The 21,806-nt window shown below is 35.4% G+C and overlaps 1 protein-coding gene across 6 annotated transcripts in view; it reads right to left on the bottom strand.

Moving 5' to 3' along the window:
* KNDC1 (kinase non-catalytic C-lobe domain containing 1) overlaps positions 1–21,806 on the bottom strand; it is a 72,232-nt gene that overhangs the window by 5,297 nt on the left and 45,129 nt on the right. For 2 of the 6 annotated variants that reach the window (XR_001873014.1, XR_001873016.1), the window contains exons 17-32: positions 20,150–20,553; positions 17,561–17,654; positions 17,352–17,449; positions 16,853–17,064; positions 15,459–15,572; positions 14,899–15,046; positions 14,490–14,669; positions 13,195–13,386; positions 12,794–12,876; positions 11,360–11,510; positions 10,815–10,937; positions 10,654–10,713; positions 9,867–10,024; positions 6,234–9,630; positions 2,130–2,225; positions 370–759 (exon numbers count right to left, since the gene is read on the bottom strand). Coding sequence is in view for 1 of the 6 variants with exons in the window: in XM_017804126.1 (XP_017659615.1) it covers positions 9,399–9,630; positions 9,867–10,024; positions 10,654–10,713; positions 10,815–10,937; positions 11,360–11,510; positions 12,794–12,876; positions 13,195–13,386; positions 14,490–14,669; positions 14,899–15,046; positions 15,459–15,572; positions 16,853–17,064; positions 17,352–17,449; positions 17,561–17,654; positions 20,150–20,553 (2,249 nt within the window). In the remaining 5 variants the exon portion in view is untranslated. Of the gene's footprint in view, positions 1–368; positions 760–2,129; positions 2,226–6,164; positions 9,631–9,866; positions 10,025–10,653; positions 10,714–10,814; positions 10,938–11,359; positions 11,511–12,793; positions 12,877–13,194; positions 13,387–14,489; positions 14,670–14,898; positions 15,047–15,458; positions 15,573–16,852; positions 17,065–17,351; positions 17,450–17,560; positions 17,655–20,149; positions 20,554–21,806 lie in introns of those variants that run through there. The other 4 variants (XR_001873017.1, XR_001873015.1, XM_017804126.1 and 1 more) reach the window with 4 other exon arrangements.

Genomic DNA, 21,806 nt, shown 5'->3' with positions numbered 1-21,806 from the left:
AAATAAATGTTACCTTTTTTTTTTTCCTGACTTCAAGGCTCTTCTCCATTTCTCATTTCTAGCTATTTCCCCCCTTCTGTATTCCTCACTATATACCATTTCTTCCTATTTTCTTTATTCCAGTCACTTTCATCAAGCATCCTGCAAATGTTGCTATTGGCTGAAGAAGAGAATAACTTTGGCAGGATATAGAACTGTAGCAACAGAGCATAAACGACAGTAAGTCTGCCTTCACTGTATACCAAACAGGGAGCACAGACATGTCCTGACATCCCCTCTCAGTTTACTCATAAGGGAAAACCTGGGCTTAGCAGGTGAGGACAGGAATGTAATTAGATAAGATGCTTAACACTGCCCCTGTAACCTGCGATTTGACGTCTAAGTTTCCTCCGAGCAATGCAGCGTACATCTTTTGCCAGGTTTACAGGAATGAGTGCATTACACAGAGGGTAATTGAGATATAAAATTATGAAGCTGTGTTTGCGTGTTCTCTAAAAGATTAAAGGGAGCAGTTGAATGCCGAACGCAAATATACGTTCGTTTTAAAACACATTTAAAAAAAAAAAAAAACAAAACCAAAAAACAAACCCTGCCATTTTGTGTTTGGATGTTTCTAATGGGCAGATTTAAGGCAGACGTCCGGAAGACTGTTTTTCACGTTACCTTTGCTCACAGTGCGCTACACGTACATCTGAAAGTCTGCAAAGGGTCTCTTGTGCCACCTCCTGGTTATATTGAGACTTCACATCCAGGAAATTACTACATAAAGGAAGGGAAAAGTTGTAGAAATTTAGCTGAGGCAGTGACAGAATCCTAGAACCATTTAGGTTGGAAAATACCTTTAAGATCATCGAGTTCAGCCATTAACCCAGGACTGCCAAGTCCACCACTAAACCACGTCCCTAAGTGCCACATATACACATGAACACTCCAGGGATGGTAACTCTGTTCTCAGCAGCTGACTCCCCCAACACATGGATGTGCACAGCAGGCTTGAGCTCTAACCCCTCTGCTGCTTTTAGCATAAATCATTTATGCAAATAAAACCTTGAAGATTAAAGTGACTGGAATACAATTAAATTAATAAGCAAATTAATAGCATTCCCTGATTGCAGCTAAGTATTTGAATGTGTACCAATTTACTTTACTGAGACACACAGGACTGAAGATCTCTACTGAGTCCCTCTCCCTTCACAGGGACAGGAACAAGTGGGCCTGTGCACTTACGACAGTTTTATCTCATCTGTTCTTACAAACTTACAGGAAAAGGGATCCTACAGGTGCGTTACAGAAGGGTAACCTATTCCAGTGCTTCACGTGAAGCTTTCCAATGTAAAACCTGACACAGAATCACCTTTGCTTCAAATCTAATAGTGCTTGACTTAAACTTCACAGAACACGAAAAAACCCCTCACTCTGCAACTACTACAGCTTTTTACAGCAACATTTCATATTCACAGTTCTGCTCAATCTAATCTTGTCTATACAAGTCCAATTCTTTCAGTCTTTCTCATTTTATGTTTCTAAACATATATTTTTTGTGGTCCTCTTTTCTTTCATTTTGCCTGTATGTATCTTAGGTGCAGTGCGTAAATGGTAAAGTATTCCTGCTGATGCTTCATTAGCGCCAAACAGAGCAAAATTTTCTGTCATCTATAGCTCTTGTGTAGTACACCTCAGGTCTCCTACTGCTCCCCCCCATCCTTCCTCTTTTTTTTCCTTTTTGAAAACTGTACACGTGGGTTCATATTCAGCTTGTGAACTATTATGGTTCCCAGAGATTTTTTCTGAAGCTCTGTAGTTATTTTTCATTTAACATTTATTATTCAAAAATGTAAGACAAAGCTTAAATTGAAACCATTATCATGATTGTTGTGAGTTCTAATCTTGTATATTGTGTAAATGCGTTTTCCATCCCACCTTGTGTTTCAACAGTAAAATTCACAGACACAGCTGATCCAGGTCCTACACATAATAATGCAGAGTAAAGCGTGAGAAGACTTTACAGTAACCTCAGACAGGTTGCCTCCCTCATCAGAGTAGTACAGTCCCAAGCAGGTTTTATCTTGTTGTTACTGTAACCTATGATAGCTTGTTTCTGAGTGTGTTGAGAACCAAGTATGTTTTACCTCGTTACAGTAAGCCAGGATAGTTTACTTCCCCCACATCTGCATGGCTGCCAAGCTGTAGAACATCTGTGGATCTCGGAATTCAGACAGCAGCACCTGCATTACACCAGTTAGCTAATGAGCAAAACAGGACACGGCATCTGTACGAAATGTCAGTCAGTGCGGGTTTCATTACTCACTTCTGCAGGGCTTTCCCTCGAGCTTCACTCCTTAGCAGGACTGCAATGCATTGGGCCCCCACTTGATTAGTGCTGGGGCCCCAGGATTCCCACTGTGGGAATGCTACACTTTTGATAAAGCCAAAGCTTTTACTTATTAGTATTGTGCCTTGTCCCTGAGGGATCTGCACCTGCTTTTCACTTGTAACATATGGGTAGTCCTACCCCTCCTCAATTTACTTTCACAATTTAACAAACACTGGTAATTACCCCTTGAAATGATGTGTTAACTAGTTCGTGTATTCACCTTAGAATGCCATCACCTGAATCTTAGCAACCTAATATATAATCAGCTCAGAAGGATCTGTTGTCAAGGCATTTATTGTTTTCAACATACAATATACTATATTTATCTATTGGGACAGTTACCCTGACAAAGGGGACCATTAGGTTATTTAAAAATTACTTCGTGGGCAAATGCATGTCAGCCTTTTAAATTAGTCTCTATGCTTGCAGATTTTTAGACAGCTTTTTCAGTAACTCTTCTAGTATCAAAGTTTGGCTGATTCTCTGTCATTCTCTTTATCTTGCCTTTCCACTCATTCTTGTGCTCTTGCCCAATTGTAAAAAACAGTATTATTTTCTGGTTCCCTGGAACACACTCATTCTTCCTCAATCAAAACCACAATAATTCCAAGATTATTTCAATTTTCCTCCTTACTATTATATAATAGATTTAACCAGAAGTTAATGTTCTAATACATCTAATTAGCTTGATAATCTCCCATTCTGACCTGCAGTCCTGGTTAACTTTGATCTTGATAGGCATTGTTCAGAGGGTAGGGCAGTGAAACAGCAGGCACTTCAGCCGTTTGCACTATTTGATACTTATTCACCTCTCCCGGTAAGCAGAGAGTTCTTATTGAATAATAGAAAATATTTAAGAATTCATTTTAATTGTTTTGCTTTTCCCTTGCTGACAAAAGCATTGTCTGTCCAGTTTTCTTCCTAACCTGCTGTGCTCTTCTTTTATATCTGTTCTTGACAATGCAGCCTTCTTGTTCCTACTTTTTTTCAGTATATTTTTTTAAGTCATTGATGAGTCCCTAATGCAGCCACAGTTTTCTTCTCTTTGCATGAGGATAGACAGTTGTTATACTTAAATTATGGCCTGTTTTAGAGACATCTTTTTAGAAACTCTCATCTCTCTTTAATTTTTCTTTGCCATTCAATTCCTTCCCCAGGACCTCACGTACCAATTCCTTGAGTTTGTTGAAGTTTGCTCTTTTGAAGCCCAGTGTTATTATTCTGCTTCTTTCATCCCTTTCTTTCCCTTTGAATCATGAACTCTGTTGTCTCATGGTAACTTTCATCTTGATTGCTTTCCACATTCAGATTTTCAACTAGTTTAACTATTAAACACTGTAAAATCTTAAATAGTAAGACTATTCCCCATGGTTCCAGCACTAGCTTATGTACACAGTTATATCTAAACTGTGCTCACACCAGGTTCAGAGCAAATCACATCCTGGCTGTCATCAGAGGGGTAAGCAGGTGGTAGGGGTAGGGATGTGAGCACAGTGTATTCAGTATGTCCATTGGTCTGGAGAAACAAAGAATCAGGGACTATTTGTGACACTTAAAATACATCATCCTTGCAATTTTAAATGCAGCCTAAGATATTCAGTATTTCATCAGCTCTCTCAACTTATGTGTTTGGCAATCTATTGAGTTCCCCACATCCTTCTCTAGGTTTCAGTCTTTTGGTCAATTATCTTTTATTTAAATAAACTAATTCAGGGGATTTTGTATCCCAATGATGGTCTTTAACAGAATCATTCAACCTTTGACCTGCAGTTTACCTTTGTGGAGAAAAGTTACTTTGCTAATGTCTGTGGATCTATATACTCATCTCAGGAGTCATCTGTCCTTTTTCAGTCTTTTATTTTCAAGTCCTTTGCCCTTTCCCTTCCTTGCATCAGGAAACAGAGAATTAGGAGATACCTCAAGGGGATATCAAGACACTGCTTCCCCAGTATAAGTGACTTTATTCTTTACCCTCCCTTTTCCACAAAAAACCAGAGTAATCCTAGTCTATGTTTGTGCAGTTGATTATCCCAGAATTTTGCATATATCTGTGTAACATGCCTTATTTTACTGTGTGTCATTATTCCAAGTTGTCAAGATAATTTGAAATTTTAATCGCATTCTTAAGCTTGCCTGCAGAGGTCCACACAAACCAGAGCATGTTACTGAAGGCATGAAGTAATTCCAAATGCAGGCAGACCTCTTCAGGCCTTTACTGGACACAACCTTGCATTTTTGTAACAAGCCACTGTCAGCCATTCTGTTGTTATCCAAAAAAAGGTGGATCTGTCATTTAAGCACCTTCTTTTTTTTTTTCCTAGACCTCTTCTACTACCTTGTTTGCAAAAAAAAAAAGTATTGAGTATCTGCTACTTAGGTGAATAATTTACTCCTGTTATTGTTTATGAGTTTTATCAGATATGACAACAAATAAACATCTATTTGCAGAGATTTCAATTATGACTGTGATGCTTAGGCTCACCCATGCCCAGTCAAGCTTTCCAAATTATGTCTCTCTGGTAACAGCAACTCAAATTGTCCAGTACTCTGAACTGAATTCTACCAGTTTAAAACACAGTATCTACTTTAGTGTCTAAATCCACTGTGTATGAAATCTACATAATGTCAACATCAGAACGAGACCATCCTTAGCATAAGAATTAAATTAAATAATCTTACAGCTAAGACACAGGACAGGTTTACAAGACAATAATTAAACTCCCGCCTTTTAGGCAAGTTACAAAAGCATCATTTACATCAGACTAAAAAAGAATAAATAGAATGATGCAAAGACCAGATCCTAGACTAGATTACTGCAATGGCCTGATGTAATGTGGCAACTGCCAATTCCACTTGCATGTGAGACACTGAACTATCACTATTATTTTAAGCTGCACACTAAAATAATTGCAGGCTGAAGCTGTCCTGCAATACTTTCAGATCGTTTACAAAGACCCTTCACATAATAGCTAAAAGCCTTCTTCAAACATAGAAGGAACTAAAGAGCTTCTCTCTCTGCAAAGGGAGAGGAGACAATTCTGCAAATTAAAGTTTCTAATCTTACAGGGGCTGTTGTCACTCATTGATAGATTAAAACCAGTCACATTAACACGTTCTTCAAACTTTTTGCTGCAGGAATTTTTAAGTAGAAACTTGAAAGTTGAAATTGTTCATTCTCACATGTACTTTAGAGGGTTATCAGAGTATGAAATCACATAAACTCCCCCAATGGAATATTCCACCACAAATTAGTAATTTATTGGTACTTAAAATTATTACAAGATCTCTTGGGGGAAAAAAACCCCAAACCACTTTTATAATGCAAATTGTAGTGGGAGGCAGTGTTAAAATGACTGTCTGAAAATTTCTTGCATTTATAGTAAACTTAATGAAGGCAAAAACATTTATAGGTGAAGAATATCTGTTAATAAGGCAAATCCCAAAGATGACCACTCAATTAAGCTTGATTTACAGGACTTTAGTTTTCAAATATTGTTCAAGTCTGAATTTCCAATGCTTTGAGGGTCCTTCAAAGCTCAACATCATTTAAAAATAATTATTTATAAAGCATGTTCTGAGAAAAAAAGACTTTCAGGAAAAAAAAAAAGGAAAAGCTAGCTCTAAACAGAACACAATGTGGAATTTAAACAAGGTTATGCTTTGGATTATATTTATGAGGGAGAAAACCAGTCTATCTGCACTCTTTCCCTCATCAGAATATCAAGGATTGAAACAGTCAACCATATGAAAAATTGTTGGCTTCTCCTGCTTTCAAACTGTAGCTTATTTATTTATTTTTTTAATATACAAACAGATTTCCTCAAGTATTAAATCTTTGCAAATCACATACAGTACTCACAGAAGTGATGAGTCTCAGCAATGCTTATGAAACCAATCCAATACATAAAGCAAAGTCTAGAAGTGGTTGGAAGTTTTCCACAGAAAGAAATTTGTCAGAATCATGAATCCAAGTTGATTTCCCAGCTTCTTTGTTTGGGATTCAACAGAATAATTAATAGGATCCAAATTAATTAATCCCTGTTTCCTGGCAGGCTTCTGGAGGTGTTAGAGCTGGAAACCTGATTTCAAATGGAGCTAGTATAACTAGGACACACTTTCCAGCTCTCTGGCAGGAGGCCTTAAAACCCAAGGGATCCTGGGGACAGACACCTGCAAAGGGACACACAAAAAGCACCAATACACAGAACAACTGGGAAGATTCCCAAGGAGCAGACTTCATTTCAGAACTCCACGAGTCACTGTTTGAAAAATAAGCACAAAAACAAGATCAGGGAAATGCAGAAAAAATGAAGAAGAGCTAAGATAGCTGGTGGCAATTCTGGCTTAAAGAAAAAATTCCATTTTTTCCCCCCAAAATTCCAGTTTGGTATTGGAATGGAAGCATGGGGCCAGACTGCATACAATTTATGCAATACAGTTACTTGATGCCAATAATATTTTGCCAATTAGGTAGAACTGAACTTATTCTTTGACGTGTTTTGTCGTGGTTTTTCTTTTAAAAGGACATTACCTACAAAGAGAGAAAACTTTAGTCCAACTCTTACTATTTGTTAGTCATAAATAAGCAGTACAGTTATATGCTAGACGTAACTTTATTCTGAAATCTGTGTCATACAAGATGTGCATACACCAGTGTTCATGAACAAAAATAAACGAGTTTCCTTGTAAAGGAGTGATTTTTTTTTTCCAATAGCTATTTATATTTGTTGCTGTTGTTGTTGTGGGGTGGTGCCTAAATACAAAATCTAAAATGTCTGATGGATGAGAATACCCCAAAGTAGTACCATAACTCAATACTATGCATAAATAGCAATATAAGGTCTGATACACCAAAGCGTTATACAGAAGATATGAGATGATTTTCAAATTCTTGTATAGCACCAGTTATTGTCATGGAATAAACATAATATTTTGTAGATATAGTAGTTGCTTTATATCCTGATAAAAACTGTAAGAAATATATGAATTAATTCTCATGAGTGCAAAATGTGAATGGTAAGAAAATCCACAAAAGCAACTTCAACAGTCTGACCAGTAACTATATAAAATGCATTTATTAAGATCATGTGATGCAAGTTTTGTGGAGTTCTTTACATTAGTAAAGCTTATGCTACTTAAAATTTCACTGTCTTTCAAAGGCAAGGCGTGGCTTTAAGTGAATGGTAATGTTTAATTGAGAGAAAACCAAACTACTAATAAAAACAATTATTTAAAATAAATGCACATAGATAAAATATATGAAATATGTCTGGAAATAAGGTTGTAATTGACATTCTTAAATAATTGTATTATATAAAGATAGGAGATAAAGACTAAATGATTTCACATTTGGCAATTTTTAGAGAAATAGCAACACAATTTACTTCCTTAAGGATAAGTCAGAACACTGTTATTAATGACATGCTAAACCTACATATGATAAATAACAAAATAAATCGTATTAAAAGTAGAACAAACGCAAGAAAACCCTGTTGAGGACTGAGATCTCCAGTATTTAAACAAATAAGAGACAAAAGTCAGTATCATTGTATTAGTATGGCAAAGTAACTGAGGTATCTAATGGAAAGCATTGACATACCTTGTTTTTACTCAGAAAGATGAGAGAGGCCTGTGATGTATATATTGCTGTTATTGACAAGAGAAAAGGAGATGCTTTCCTCTTAAACATTGAGAAAGCTACAATTTAACATGTGCACATGCACTTCTGTCAAATACAACAGTAAAATTTGCAAAATACTACACATGTGCACATTCCCATTTCTAACATTGTTATGCTTCTCCATCACTAACACATGACAAGACACTTAGTTCATATCTGCCCATCTCTGAAAATATTTTCTTTTTAAGTTTTTAAACACAGTTCTATGCAAATCACTCTCAGGACAGTTTATTTTGGAGGGTTTTTTGTTGTTTTTTGCCCTTCCCTACCTCTCTTTCAACACTACCATTGTTCCCTCTGGTAGAAATACTTGTATTTGCAACCACTTTATAGCCTTAACATTTTGGCTCTGCATAAACCTGGGTAGCTCAACAAATTTTTTAGCAATAGCAACCCATTCCATTGCCATTTAAAAGGTCTTACAAGCTCTATGACTAGGTTAGCACCAAAGTTTTACAAGTTGCAGATCCAAATTTCACACAGTTATCTTCTATTAAATGCTGCTGGAGTGCTGCAACTACAAAAGCAACCTCAGAAGCAAAAGCCGTAGTCAAATGTGCACACATACAGACATACACAAATTGGCAAAGTGACTCTTATGCCAAATACAGATTAAAAAAACAATTTCACATTTACTGTCTTCACAATGCCATGAGTGCAGAAGCAGAGCAACAAACTGGTATTACTTGGATTCAGATCTTACTTTCATTTGGAAATAGGTTAGTCTAATGACATTAAAGCCAAAAAAACAGAAAAAAAAGTTGAAGGATAGCATTCTTCTCCTTCCTTAGTATGCTTCAAGAAATAGACAGTCAATTATTTAAGTCAGTAGTTTTCATAATACTCAACATAAAAGCAAGACACACCAACAGTCAATGAATAACAGAAGATCTGTGTCCATGAATTAAATGCACACTGTGACAGAATATAATTGTACTATGTCTATATAAAAATATATTCAACATTTAATGAACTATACTCTGAACTCTCCTGGTTCAACTTTTTAACAGAAGTGTAATTTTAACTTATTTTCACAGTATTTTTTAGATACTTGTTTTCAGGCTAATTATTTATTTATGCTAAAGAACAGTGACAAAAGTAATACTCCTTTTCACCTATACTCTCTTTACTTTTATGTCTATTTTTATTCTTCTGATCTGTGATTCAAATCTGATTAGTCAGCATTTCATAATTCCATGTTAAGAAATATAATAATTTCAACTTGAGATGGTACTTTAAGTCACTTCTCTTAAGTATTTTCTTGGGAATTGGTCCAGTAAATGAAGTCAACTTAATCCAGTTTTACAGTCAAGACTTGGAATAGAACAGACGAAACATAAATAATTACTGAAATGTTGCTTTCATCCTGCGCAGTGTGTCCTGAATTTTTCGAGAATGTCTTTCTGCTGGTATCTGGTGGAAGTTGGCACAGTTGTCAGCTGCCAAGGCAGAAATGTCTGCATCTTTAAAACGAGTTATTCTTTGTCTGAGGTAAGACTGCAGCTTGAAATCTGGTGTATATGTATAAGGATTCTCTTGAAACGCATGAACTTGGCTCACAACTTTTGCAATATTTCTTACAAGAGAATATGGTAAAAAAGATTAGTTTGTTTTGGTGATGATAAAAACAAAAGCATAAACCAAAAAAGCAAACTTTCAAAAGCTCTGAGCATTTTCTTCTATATTATAGGTACTTTTAGTTAGATGTTCAAATGACTGAACTTGTGAAACGCTGCATTAGCTCTCATTATCCCATTAGACAATACTCTAATCAAAAAAGTTAGGTGATCTACACATAATTAAAATAATTACCTAAGTTTAGTCCACTTGTGAGCTCCATTTGTCATTGTAAATCCTCCAGTTTCAAGCTGTTGGACGTGCATAGCCAAAACATGGGCTGATGGAATTGTTGGAAGAGTTTTGAATCTGTCTCCTTCCATCAAGCATAAGCTGTCACTTTTTAAAAACACCTAGTTTCAAAATGCACACAGATTAATCTCACATTAAGTATCAGTGAAAGCTTTACAGGTTCTCCATGTATTTAACACCTATTTATTTGTCTTGAACATTAACTTTTGGCATTGAAGACAACACCATAAATTAATCTGGTGGTAAACATTTTGAAGTACAGAAATAAAGAAAGTAACTTTAATCAAAAGATCCTTCATACTTCATTTTAATTGCTCTAAATTTCAGCCAAAATTGCATTTTAAAACTTCACTCCATGTTTCAAAATTCTATAGGTCAATAAGAGAATGCCTGTGATAAAATAAACGTTTAAGACTTTTCAGAACAGACTATAGCCACAAAGCTCCTACAGAAATCTTCTAATGCATATCTAGTGTATCTAATGTTTTAGTTTCCTTTGAAATGTCTTTGACTTTTAGTCCCACAGGACAAAGGTTACAGAAATCCTGAGATTAAAATTTAAGTAAACCCTTGAATGAAGAGTAAAAAAGACTTAAAGCAATTTAAAATCTTCTTCATAATACAAAGTAATAATTGTGGTATTCATTCTGCAGAGGCACCCATTTAAGCAGATCTTGCATCTTCTCCAACCCCAAAGAAGTACTTTTACATTAAATACTTTATACTATACCTCAACAGCTTTGAGTTCCTCCATTATCTCAGCTACTTTTGCAGGTAAAATTTTCCAGGCCTTACAATAAAAAAAAATAAAATTTGTTTTTCACATTAATGTCCATATGGGAGCAAGATTATATTAAGCAAAGTAGTTACAGAACAGAGTCCCAGACTTACTGGTAACTGTCGTACAATAAGATTTTCCAAGCCTGCTAGGATTTGCATTGCAGTGGCAAAATTTCTTTGTTCGTAGCAGCATTTTGCTATAAGAAGAAATTTTGACAGCAAGCTCACCTGCCGCTGAAAAAAAAAATTAAAGTATACTATATATACATAAATATATAATAAATATACATAGTAAATCTACATAATAAAATTAAATGAGAAGGAAGAAGAGATGCATTTTCTTTTTCAATTTATCAAAATTGTTGACTGTAGTAACAATTCCCTGCAACACAAAGTTTTTCCTTTTCTGTAACCCAGGTGTCCTTGATAAAGTTTGACATGTATTCTCCTAAGAAAACCCATTTCTTACATTCTGTTAGGTTTTGACACCTGCTACTAGAAAACATCCAAGACCTTCCTTGTGACAACAAAACAAATTGTTAAGTGCCCACTCACAGGTGTACTTCAGAGTATTGCTTGTAGCTTTGCTGTATAACAACACAAATATAATAAAAAATAAATAACCATTTAAAAGTTAATAATAAACAATGACGAACCTTAGTTGTGTGACATGTTACAATTTCAGCAGCAACCCAGGTGCTGATACTGTCTGCATTTCTTAACAATTGCAGAAGATACTGGTCTTGTATGCACTTCGACAGAAACAGATTACAGACTTTAAGTGAAACTGTCTCAGTAGAAACTGCCCTATGGAGAATATGGGAAAAAAAAAAGCAAAAAGAATTCATGCCGATATTGGATTTTTAAAGAAAATCTTGATTGTGAAGAGACCAACTTCTAACCATTTAAAATAATTTTGCATTGCTTGGAGTCTTTTTATAATATTTTGTAATGTACATAGTAAGCCATGTTACTTTTTCTTCCTTATAATTGCAAGATAATTACATCTGATAAAAAAATAAGCATATGCAGTATACATTTTTATACATAAATACACCTTCACCACTCCTTAGTGAATAAAACAAACCATCCAATCTGACACAAAGTAACAGCCAGGAATCAAAACTCACTAAAAACTGCAGCCACATAAGAAATCAAGCCTGATCCCTAGTGAGTGGCATCACAGGCTTTGTTTCCCATGACTGAACCCCAAAATCTGTATAAACCAGTTGACTGAGCCTTGGCATTGAATAATCTGTAAAAGATGAGTTGCTTTAGAAGTTCATTCCCTATCTTTAGACACAAAAGTCTACTACAGGAAGTGCAATTAACAAGTACTAATTAGAAGCTAGCTGAATCCACTGTGTATGAAAGAAGTAGACCATAATAAAAAATAATGAAGTCCATGTGGCTGGATGAAAACAATAATTACTGATGAGCAAGCAATTTAAATAGGTTGGTAATCACTCTAGTAACTACAGGAAAATTCTTACTTATCTTTGAATACTGATAACTCATTTATGTAACAGTACATAATGAATACTGCACAGAGAAGCTGCAGAGTCTCCATTCACATTCCAACTGCACACAATCCTGGGCAACTTGGTCTAGCTGACCTTGCAGGGTGGTTGAAATAGATGATCTTGAGAGGTGTCTTTCAACCTCAGCTGTTCTATGAGACCATAACTGTCTTTTGAGATTTTATATACATACACACATGCATGATCAAGGATCCTATTTCAGAATCCATTACATTTTTTCTCTGACAAAAAATGAAATCTTTGAAGCAAATACTTTAGAAGTATTTTGGGCTGAGCTGATTTAGATTTCAAAGAAATCACCTTGCAAATGTGACCTTACACATACAAGTATGTGAATAGGTACATACATATCATCATCATCATCATCATGGCTAAAATCTCCTGAAATTAAAAAAAAACATATAAACAGGCTATCTCATCTGTAAAAAAAAAACAAAACCAAACCAAAACTAAGTATTTAAAATGTTTCTCTCTTTCTGGCTGTATTAAAAGCATAACATGGTAAGTTATTGTACACCAACAGAATAGAAGGGCAGTTAAGCAACTTACTTTTGCACAGCAACACATTTGTCTTTAACACCAAGTGCTCTTGAATTTAGAAAGTGTACTGGATGACACTTAAGAAATACTTCCTAAAGAAAAAGTGCAAGATATATCTGCTGTTAGGTCTAACAATCCTTTTAAAATGCTCGGGGATAAAAATGACAGACTGTGTCCCCCTCCCACCCCACCTTCATAAATTTCTGAGAGGGATCACAGCCTAAGAATAGCATTAGTCACTCTAAATTTTACTGTAGAGATTTTATGGGGAAAATGGATTATTTTAATTCAAAGTCTTATAAAATAGTATGAAATAAGCCTGAAACACAGTTGGTAAATGACAGAGAAAGAAAGCTGAGTGCAAAGTAAGAAGACAGGTATTATTTCCAAATAAACCTAGACCTCTGTACCTGCTGCAGTAATGTCAGCTGCCAACAAAGCTGTTGTGCACTGTACTCTGTTAAGAGATATGGTTCCACTGCATCCCCTTTAGCTTCTGTTAAATTGCATAGTTTTGGTGAAACTGGTGAACTGGTGTGCAGTCGCTCTCTCTGATATTGTGCAATTGGTCCCACACCTTTGGATAGTTTCCAGTAGAAGTTCTGTAGAAAAAAAAAAAATGCAAGGATGCAACTTCTCTAAAACAAACACTAGGTCTCCCCTTGATGTAACTTTCAGGAATGTTTTGTTAAGTGAAGCACCTTTGCAGATGCAGAACTCTTCAGCTAATCTTCAAGGTTAGACCAGACACTAAGTGGTTTACTCAACATTGCTATTTTAAGCTAATATAATATGCACAGTTGATGAGTCTGAGCAGGAGGTTGCCAGATCTCAATCAACAATCAGCATTTATAACAAACCACTGTGTATTCAAGCTTGTTGTCATAAAATGTTTTATATTCTAAAGTTCTATATATTTTACTTTTCATTATTTCTTGTATCCATTTTGCTTAGAATCAAACATTCCTTTGCAAGAAATACTTGGTTTTCCATTCTTTTCCCTTCTTCTGTCTTCCAGTATCATTATGTTGTAGTGACAATAAGAAATGTCTATGTTTGTCTTGCTGCTTGCCCTTTTTTGGCTGAATCCACAGTATACCCAATGGAATTCTGCACTTTTATCAGGATTCTAAATTCAATTGGCACATTGTTGATACATTTGACTTCCACGTGTTATTTTGGTCAGTCCGTAAAGAGATCTGTTTTCAGGAAAAGCCTACAGTATATTCTGGCTTCTAGGACTTTAGCACACTGTATAAAATAGTAAATACAGACAGAACTTTAGACAAGTTTTTGCTACAAGCTTTGAAATTCTAGTGGGAAACCTCTCAGCTCCTGATGTTTTCCTGCATTTATAATCTTACAAAGACCTATGCCTAATAAAAAACATTGATGTTTGACAAGGGGGTAAAGGTTTCCTAGTAACTGTCACATGCTAGTGTCAAGAATGAAGAGTTCAACTTTCAAAATCTTGATTATCTGATTTACTATTGCTGAAATAGCTGACAGTAATTAAGTCTTAAGATTATTTTCACAGTTACAAAACTGTTTGGGCCTTAGATATCTTCAAAAGAAAATTTAAAACACACGTACATAATTTTTAGTGAATGTGTGGTCTGGACTCTAAGTTGGACACTTCTGGTTTTGTCACAACAGAATATATGGAAATGTGCTCCATACACTGCAATCTGAAGAAAAGACATACCTTTCTGGAAACGTCTTCTGAGAGCTTTTTACATAGGGAATGTAATGTTTTTCTGCCCTCCTCACCTTCCTCTTCACATTTGTCCATGCTGGAGCACTGATCAGCACTGCCACTTTTCCTGGCAGAAGCATCCTCAAGCAATGACAACAATCTCTCACCATAGCCATTTAATGAAGCAACCTGGAAATGCCAAATAGGTTAACAGAATACTGAACTCCATTCCCCATAAATTATAAACAAGCCACAACACTGAAGACACACTGAACATGACTGTCAAAGATAGCATTATTTTTCTTTTATTTACTTTAATCGTACTTACGACAGTTTCTTGTAATCAAAACCTTACATATACCAAAACTGATTTTATTTTTTTTTTTTTCTGAAAGCAACTACTGAAATTCTGACTTACCTTGGAAGAAATAAATTCTTTTAGGGTACACAGAAGACCAGTATTTGTTGCAAAGTCTACACTATAGCAGTCTTCAATCCAAGCCTGCAGGATGTAGAAACTGCGGTTACATATTTTGGTAAGTGATGTGGAAGGATCCAGGCTTGCACTGGTGAGAAGAAAAAAGCACTCAGTACACCAAAATTGATATCCAATTGCAATTTAAAAATAAGTGTTGAAAAACCCCACAAGTATTATTTGGTATTGACGGTACTATCTTAATTTCCTACATTTCATGTTTCTAGAATCCCTGGCTCTATAGAAACAAAGCTGTGGTTCTACTTACTACCCATTACTAAGTAACTGATAAAAGTAAGACTCGGAATTCAGAAGAAAATAGAAGTAAGCATATTGTCAAATGCAGCTCTTGCTCTAATTTCACTCTCACTTGTCAAGAGAGTCTTAAAAAAACAAACATAAAAATTCATTTTAAATAAGTAGAACTTCTGAGAAACAGCTATTTGTTATTGGTGGAAACTCAACTGTGCTTTGATAATATTTTCCATGGGAATTTACTGTACCTGGATAAAGTGCTGCTGATTCTATCAAGAAGAAACTGCAAAAACTCTTCTTGTGTGCAGAAATAGCGAAATGTGTAGAGAAACTGCTGTACATAACCTTCTAAAAATGCATTTCTGTAAAGCACAAGAAAAACCTCAGACAAGCCAGAACACATTGTCTTTCTGCATTACAGGACAGCAACAGCAAAAAATACTTAAAATATCAATAGGCATTTTAAATTTTCAAGTTCTTCATAAAACTTGGATCTTTCATTCTTAATTTTTGCACATCAAAGACTGTGATTGCCAACACTGAAAGCATAATTTGTTTTATAAAGAGTTTCTCTACTTTCAATTTTGTGAATAACCACTTTGACATTTCTATTATTAACAACAGTTACAATCTAAATATTATAAAAGAACATATTTAATTTTCTTTTTTCTATCATCTCACTTGATGTTGCTTTAATGTTTTTTATTATAATAACATCATAAAAAGTAGATACATTAAGCAAGAAAATATTCCCTGTAGCTCTAATTAGAGGACTAGTTACTTTAACAACAGAATATATTTATTAACATTAAAAATGAGAGTATTTTTTTTTTAAATATACACACTCTCAAGGTCTTAACACAGGTTAATTGTCCTGTTTCTCTGCTGGCTTACAGCTCATCATGAAAGATGGGTTTGATGAATGTGAAAACTCTGATTCCAAAGTATTTTCTTCACTTTGTGCAAAATATATGGAAATGTACCAGGAAAAACTGCACTCAGGGTAAGTAACTGGATCGCAGAGTCAGGATGAGCTGGGATAAGTAGCTGGGAGGAATTTGGTCCCTCTACAGCAGCGCAAGTTTGATGGAGCCTCTGGCAATTTCCATCCTTCATACCATTACAGCTCAGGTACCTTAATACAACACTGCCCTCAGCCTGGTTGAAAAACAGCTTTGTCCCCATTTAAGCCCTGAGATAAGCCTGCGTCTTGATCAATGCCAAGGATTGATTATTGGCACAATCACCCGTGGAACAGAACCTAAACATTTTCACATTCAGACCCTATTAATAATAATTACCAAATTATATGATCTGAAGAATTGTACTGCTGGCAGTAGCATAAAGCCTTGATTCCGTGGCAACTATCAGAGCAAAATCTCAAATAAGTAAAGGATAAAGTCTGAAGTTATTAGTTTTTTATTTATTATCAATACTTAGGGTTTTAATTCAACCCAGCCAATCTTTTGCCATTTTCTTGCTCATTCTTGTAAATAAGTGTTCAAAGAAATAACAGAAACTTGATACGAGAAGAGAATTTATTCAATGTTGAGTAAGTAGGATTTATCACAGAGACAAGTTTTTCCTGATTTAACAACTGTGTTTCGACCCACCCCCAATTCAGGTGCAAAATATACTATACCTAGAATATAAATAAGCCATTAAACCAAGTGGTGTACCAGCCTGCAGAACTCTCACTCCATTTTGATTATTACACTGGTGTTTCTCTGTGTTATAGTAAAGAAGCAATGATGATTCATCCACAGGTGCCGTGTCCATGGTGTCAGTTTTCCCGTTGTGAATTACCGTAGGCAGCACACAGGATTCCACACCCCACTGCTCTGCATACATCATCTGCTCAAAGAAACAATGCCATGATAAAATAAAATGTAAGAAAATAAAGAGAAAAATCCACACAGAATGCAATCAAAGTCAAATTGCATTTCACACAATTTATTTTTTCCTTTTTAAACAATACTAGTAGCACTTACCTTTATTTTAATAATTCTTTTAGATCCTACTTAATTTGGCACGGTTATACAAAACATTTCACATTTCATATAGTGATTTGAGCTGCCAACTATACCGATGCAGTAATGAAATGACAAATGAAGCACAAGCGAAATAAAAGTCTGACTTGCCTGAACATATTTCTTTACCAGTTCAAGAAACTGCACTTTTGATTTCATTTCCTGTAGCTGTCCTCTCAATTTGGGCAACATAGATTTAGTTTCAGGACCTTTAGATTTAAAACACACAGTATAAGAACATCAATGATTCTGAGTTACAGAACAAGTCCTTAAAAGTACTACATACCCATTTTATTACTGGCAAGTTGCTATAATCTTACCTTTGCTTCTTCTTTCTTTCTGCAATAGTTTCTGGTAAAACTTTATAGTCTTTCTGTAATTTTTTGTTTCCATCATTAGCAATTGTTCTAGTTCCTATTTAAAAAGACCAGGATGGTAAATGCAAGGCAGTTTTAGTAAGAAACAGAAGTTTTAGAAGAGAATTATTTTGTATGAAAAAAAACCACATCCAAACAGACAAGAATATGGTATTAACCATGAAAAATTACCTTTCACACCTGTGCTTACAGCCAAGTTCTAGCAGGCACTACCTGTCCCCAGAAAAGTATTAGTTATGTCACAGTTTTACAACTGGAGCTGGTTTGTGTATGATGAGACTGCATGGAAGTTTGTCTGAATCCATTTACATAAATATGCCTTTAGTTATAATTGCACTTATCTGGTTGTTTTCAAAAGCATTTTTAAAACTTACAATCAGAAGTCATCCAGAATTAAAAGTTATGGGTTGTGAATTTAGTGTGGGCCCCAGAAACGCTGCTAAATAGTTGACCTATATTTGCAGCAAGAACTGAATATCTGACTGAAATCCATGGTTTCCAAACAAGTATAATTACAAGTATATTATACAACTAGGTCAGAAGGCAGACAGGAGAGCTGCTGTAGAACTAAAGGACATATCAATTTCAAAATTCAGCTCTCATATTCTACATTTATGCATTTCCCATAATTGAAAAAATTAAATTTCTATAGAGTTATATAACTTAAACAATGGTTAGAAATGAAAGTATATTGGGCTTCTCACAATATATCTGATTTAATGTAAACATTTATAATTGTTTGCATATCAAAGGTTTCATTATTTTACAAACTGATGAAAATGGGCCACCCATTTTGGGTTCAGTTTCTGATTCATTATGAAACAATAAACATAATGTATGTTGTGCTTTATAAAAGTAGTGGCTTTTGCACTTGGGTCCTAAGCTGACTACCCGTGACCCAGTTACATGAAACAGCATTTTAAATAGAGAAGGTTCACAGAATGCAGCAGACAACTCCAACTCCCACAAGCACAGTGATCAGAAAACACACAGCTCAGGGCTAACATATCAAACAACAGACTGGTAAATAGGTTAGCTTTAATGGGATGGACTTGCTAGAAATTAATTTGAGTTTAAGAAAAACCTGTCACTGTTTTTCAGAAAAGCTCAAAAGGTTTAACAACGTAGTTCATTAGCATCAAGAGTCACAAAAGCCCAGTGGATTTTTAAAAGATCTACTGCTGCACAGGAGTCACACAGAGAATAGGGAAAGCACAGAAAAGCTATTATCCACATTCTAATTGGAAGCTTTATTATTATTATAATTGGAAGCTACTTGCTTTTACTTCAAGATCTGGTTTTGCTTTGTCAATTAAAGCAAAACCAAATTGATTAAGAGACTATGAAAAACAAAGGGAATCAGAAAGAGTGGCCATGTGGAAACTGATGGACAAAAGTGGTTTGTACCCTAAAAAACTTGAGGTAAGTAGCAATGAAGTCAGAAGCAAATTTCCTTTCTATTCCACAACATCTTCCAATTCAGGTTGGTCTAGAATATAAAAGCTTTTGATGAAGCTATACACCCAATTGTTCTGTTCCCTCTGAAGTGCACTTAATTTGTCAGGACACATCTCTATAGAACGTCCCTTACTCTAGGAAACAAAGTAATGATAGAATGACTTTGCTAACTTGGAAAAATTGCAAATTCCAATCGGTAAAAATTCTTCTAATGCAGGAGTATTATCTCAACTTTATAGCCAACTTTTTAAAAATCTGCCAGAGACTTGGAGAAAAAAAGTAGCTGATCTAATCCTAGACAGACAATGAAAACTAGACTTCTGTTAATCAAGGAACTGGTTTCCAAAATAAAACTCGTTAACAGAGGATTTAAACAAGGAAAGGCAGAGTGAAGACAAACTGTTGCTCTGAATTTCAAATATTAACAAAAACTTTTACAAATTTGCCAAAATTTAGATGCCAAATGTAGATGCCAAAATGTAAAAATTAAGTAAATGTGATCAATATGATCTTTAAGGAAATGAAAGACCTTGCTAATCTAAAATGACTCACCACCCTACCCATGCTCCCCCAGCTACTTTAAAGGCTGCACTAATTCTCATGATTATGATGTTTAGCCATCTCCAAGTGAAGATGGGAGCAAATAACCATCATTCTGTTGGCAAAGGGTGAGAAGCTGTGACAAAGGAAAAGGGCTCAGAGCCCATGACAGCGAGGACCTACTGTGGGCCTGAGATGTGCTCCAGTCATAGTCATTCTTAGGTCTTTTCTATAACATCACCACCATGGGGTTGGTGCATATAGCAGATGGTTCTTTCCCAGTCAACTTTAAGAACAGAAGATGGGTGGTAGGTTGGTGATTACACTTTTGTGTCAGTGCTCTTTATTTTGGAATACTACATCTACTGTGGTTTATTGCTAAGATGTGACAAATCTTGAGGATTTTAAACCAGTTAAGAGTCAGTATTTAAAAGAAGAAAGGGTGTTTTGACTCACTATAACACAACAAATATTATCATACTTTTAACCAGCAAGTAAAGAGGTATCTTAATGATTTAAAATCAATATACTCACCACTTTTTTAGCATCTATATTTTGTGACTCACTTGATTTCTGCTTTCCAAGGTTTTTCAAGTAACTATGAACTTCTGCATCAAAACATTCAGCTCCATAAAAGGCACTGCTCCAACCAGGACTACAGCCATTAAAGTCAGGTAGACTGGGAGATGCCAGGTAGCTGTTTCCAGCTATCTTTATCGTGGCCTCTTCCTCTGGCCTTGTATTTTCTTCTGCAAAGTCTGGACCAATATAACAGCTGTTGCTCTGTAGACGTTGTCCCTCTTTCTCTATGGGGATAGTACTCTGCAGTCTCAATTCTTTTTTGATATTGTCTGAAGGTGACTCATCAAAATCCATTTCAACTAATGATGTATTTATCAGAGGCTCAGCCTTCACATCAAGATTTGCTTCCTCTTTTTCTAAAGAAGGTGTATGGGGGAAAAAAGAAATAATGGTCATGTGCTGTGGTTCATGCTTTGCTGAACTTAAACACTACCCATACAAGACACTTATGACTATCTATGCACTATAACAGTGGTGTTTGATGCTTATCTTGACTCTGTACTTTCTTTTTCTCAACTACACATTGTAAAAAGATAAAGGTTAAAGGCATTTCAGAACTATTAAGCAATAGTTAAACAATGTATTTTTGAAAATTACAAAATATTTTCCATGCAACAAGCATTTAAACAAAGCACAGCAGAGAAGCTTTAAAACAGAGGTAAAATATGTCAGACCTATGCACACATTTGTAAAATGCTTAGCTCTCAAGGCTTTTTTCCATCCATAAGTCTTGAAGCTTTTATTCCATACACAGAGGGCAAGAACACTTGATACAGCCAATGGGGACATAGATGTTAAACTTTCTACTCCTACAGGACTCAATCCCTTGAGCTATGACAGGACTTCTTTGCAGTTCTAACAGTTGCTACCAACCTTCAGGGACTGAGGTGACAGTCAAAAGTCAGTACAGTGCTGACAGGAGTTTTTATACCTGCCAAAAGTCTCTCTTTTCACTTCAGCACCCTCCAGGGCTTAGATATCTCATCTTGGAGTCAAATGAACCTAGATTACTGGTGCAAAGAAATCACATACTCCATGGTAAAGTCTGGCTCTACATTTGCAATCATTCTGAGCCAAAATAGAAAATTGTAACATAGAACAATGGCAGCCAAACACAAAAATCACAAATTTATGTTTCACTATAAAAATTAACAATGTATGTATATAAGCCCTTCCATAAAGAACACATAGTTTATCTTTTCTCAAAACAGAGAAGTAACCAAATTTAAATGCTGCAACTTGGATGAACTTTCTCGAAAAAAACCCCTCACATTGGTACAACAGCAACCAAATACAAGCTGTCCATCAATACACCAAGCCTAGAAAGAGTAAGGGTTTTGTTATAGTATTGAGATTCACCAGTCCCAGCTCAGTTTTGAGTTCAGGTAATGAAAGATGGATATTTTATAAACTTTCAATTCATGAAGTGTGTCAGGAGAAATGTAAAACCCACACTGAAGAAGTATAAATAAACAATCCTCTAATATAACCTCAATGACTGCCCTGATGCAGTGTCCTGTAAACAAGTTTGTGATCAAAAGGCAAAATTACCTTGAGGAACAAATCATTTGACTCACTGTTGATATTGGTATCTATCTTTAAAAGGCAC

Source organism: Lepidothrix coronata, unplaced genomic scaffold, assembly GCF_001604755.1.
Source record: "Lepidothrix coronata isolate B3197 unplaced genomic scaffold, Lepidothrix_coronata-1.0 Scaffold8, whole genome shotgun sequence".
Classification (NCBI taxonomy): domain Eukaryota; kingdom Metazoa; phylum Chordata; class Aves; order Passeriformes; family Pipridae; genus Lepidothrix; species Lepidothrix coronata.
The sequence above is the reverse complement of the archived record's forward strand: the minus strand, read 5'-3'. Positions and strand labels throughout refer to the sequence as shown.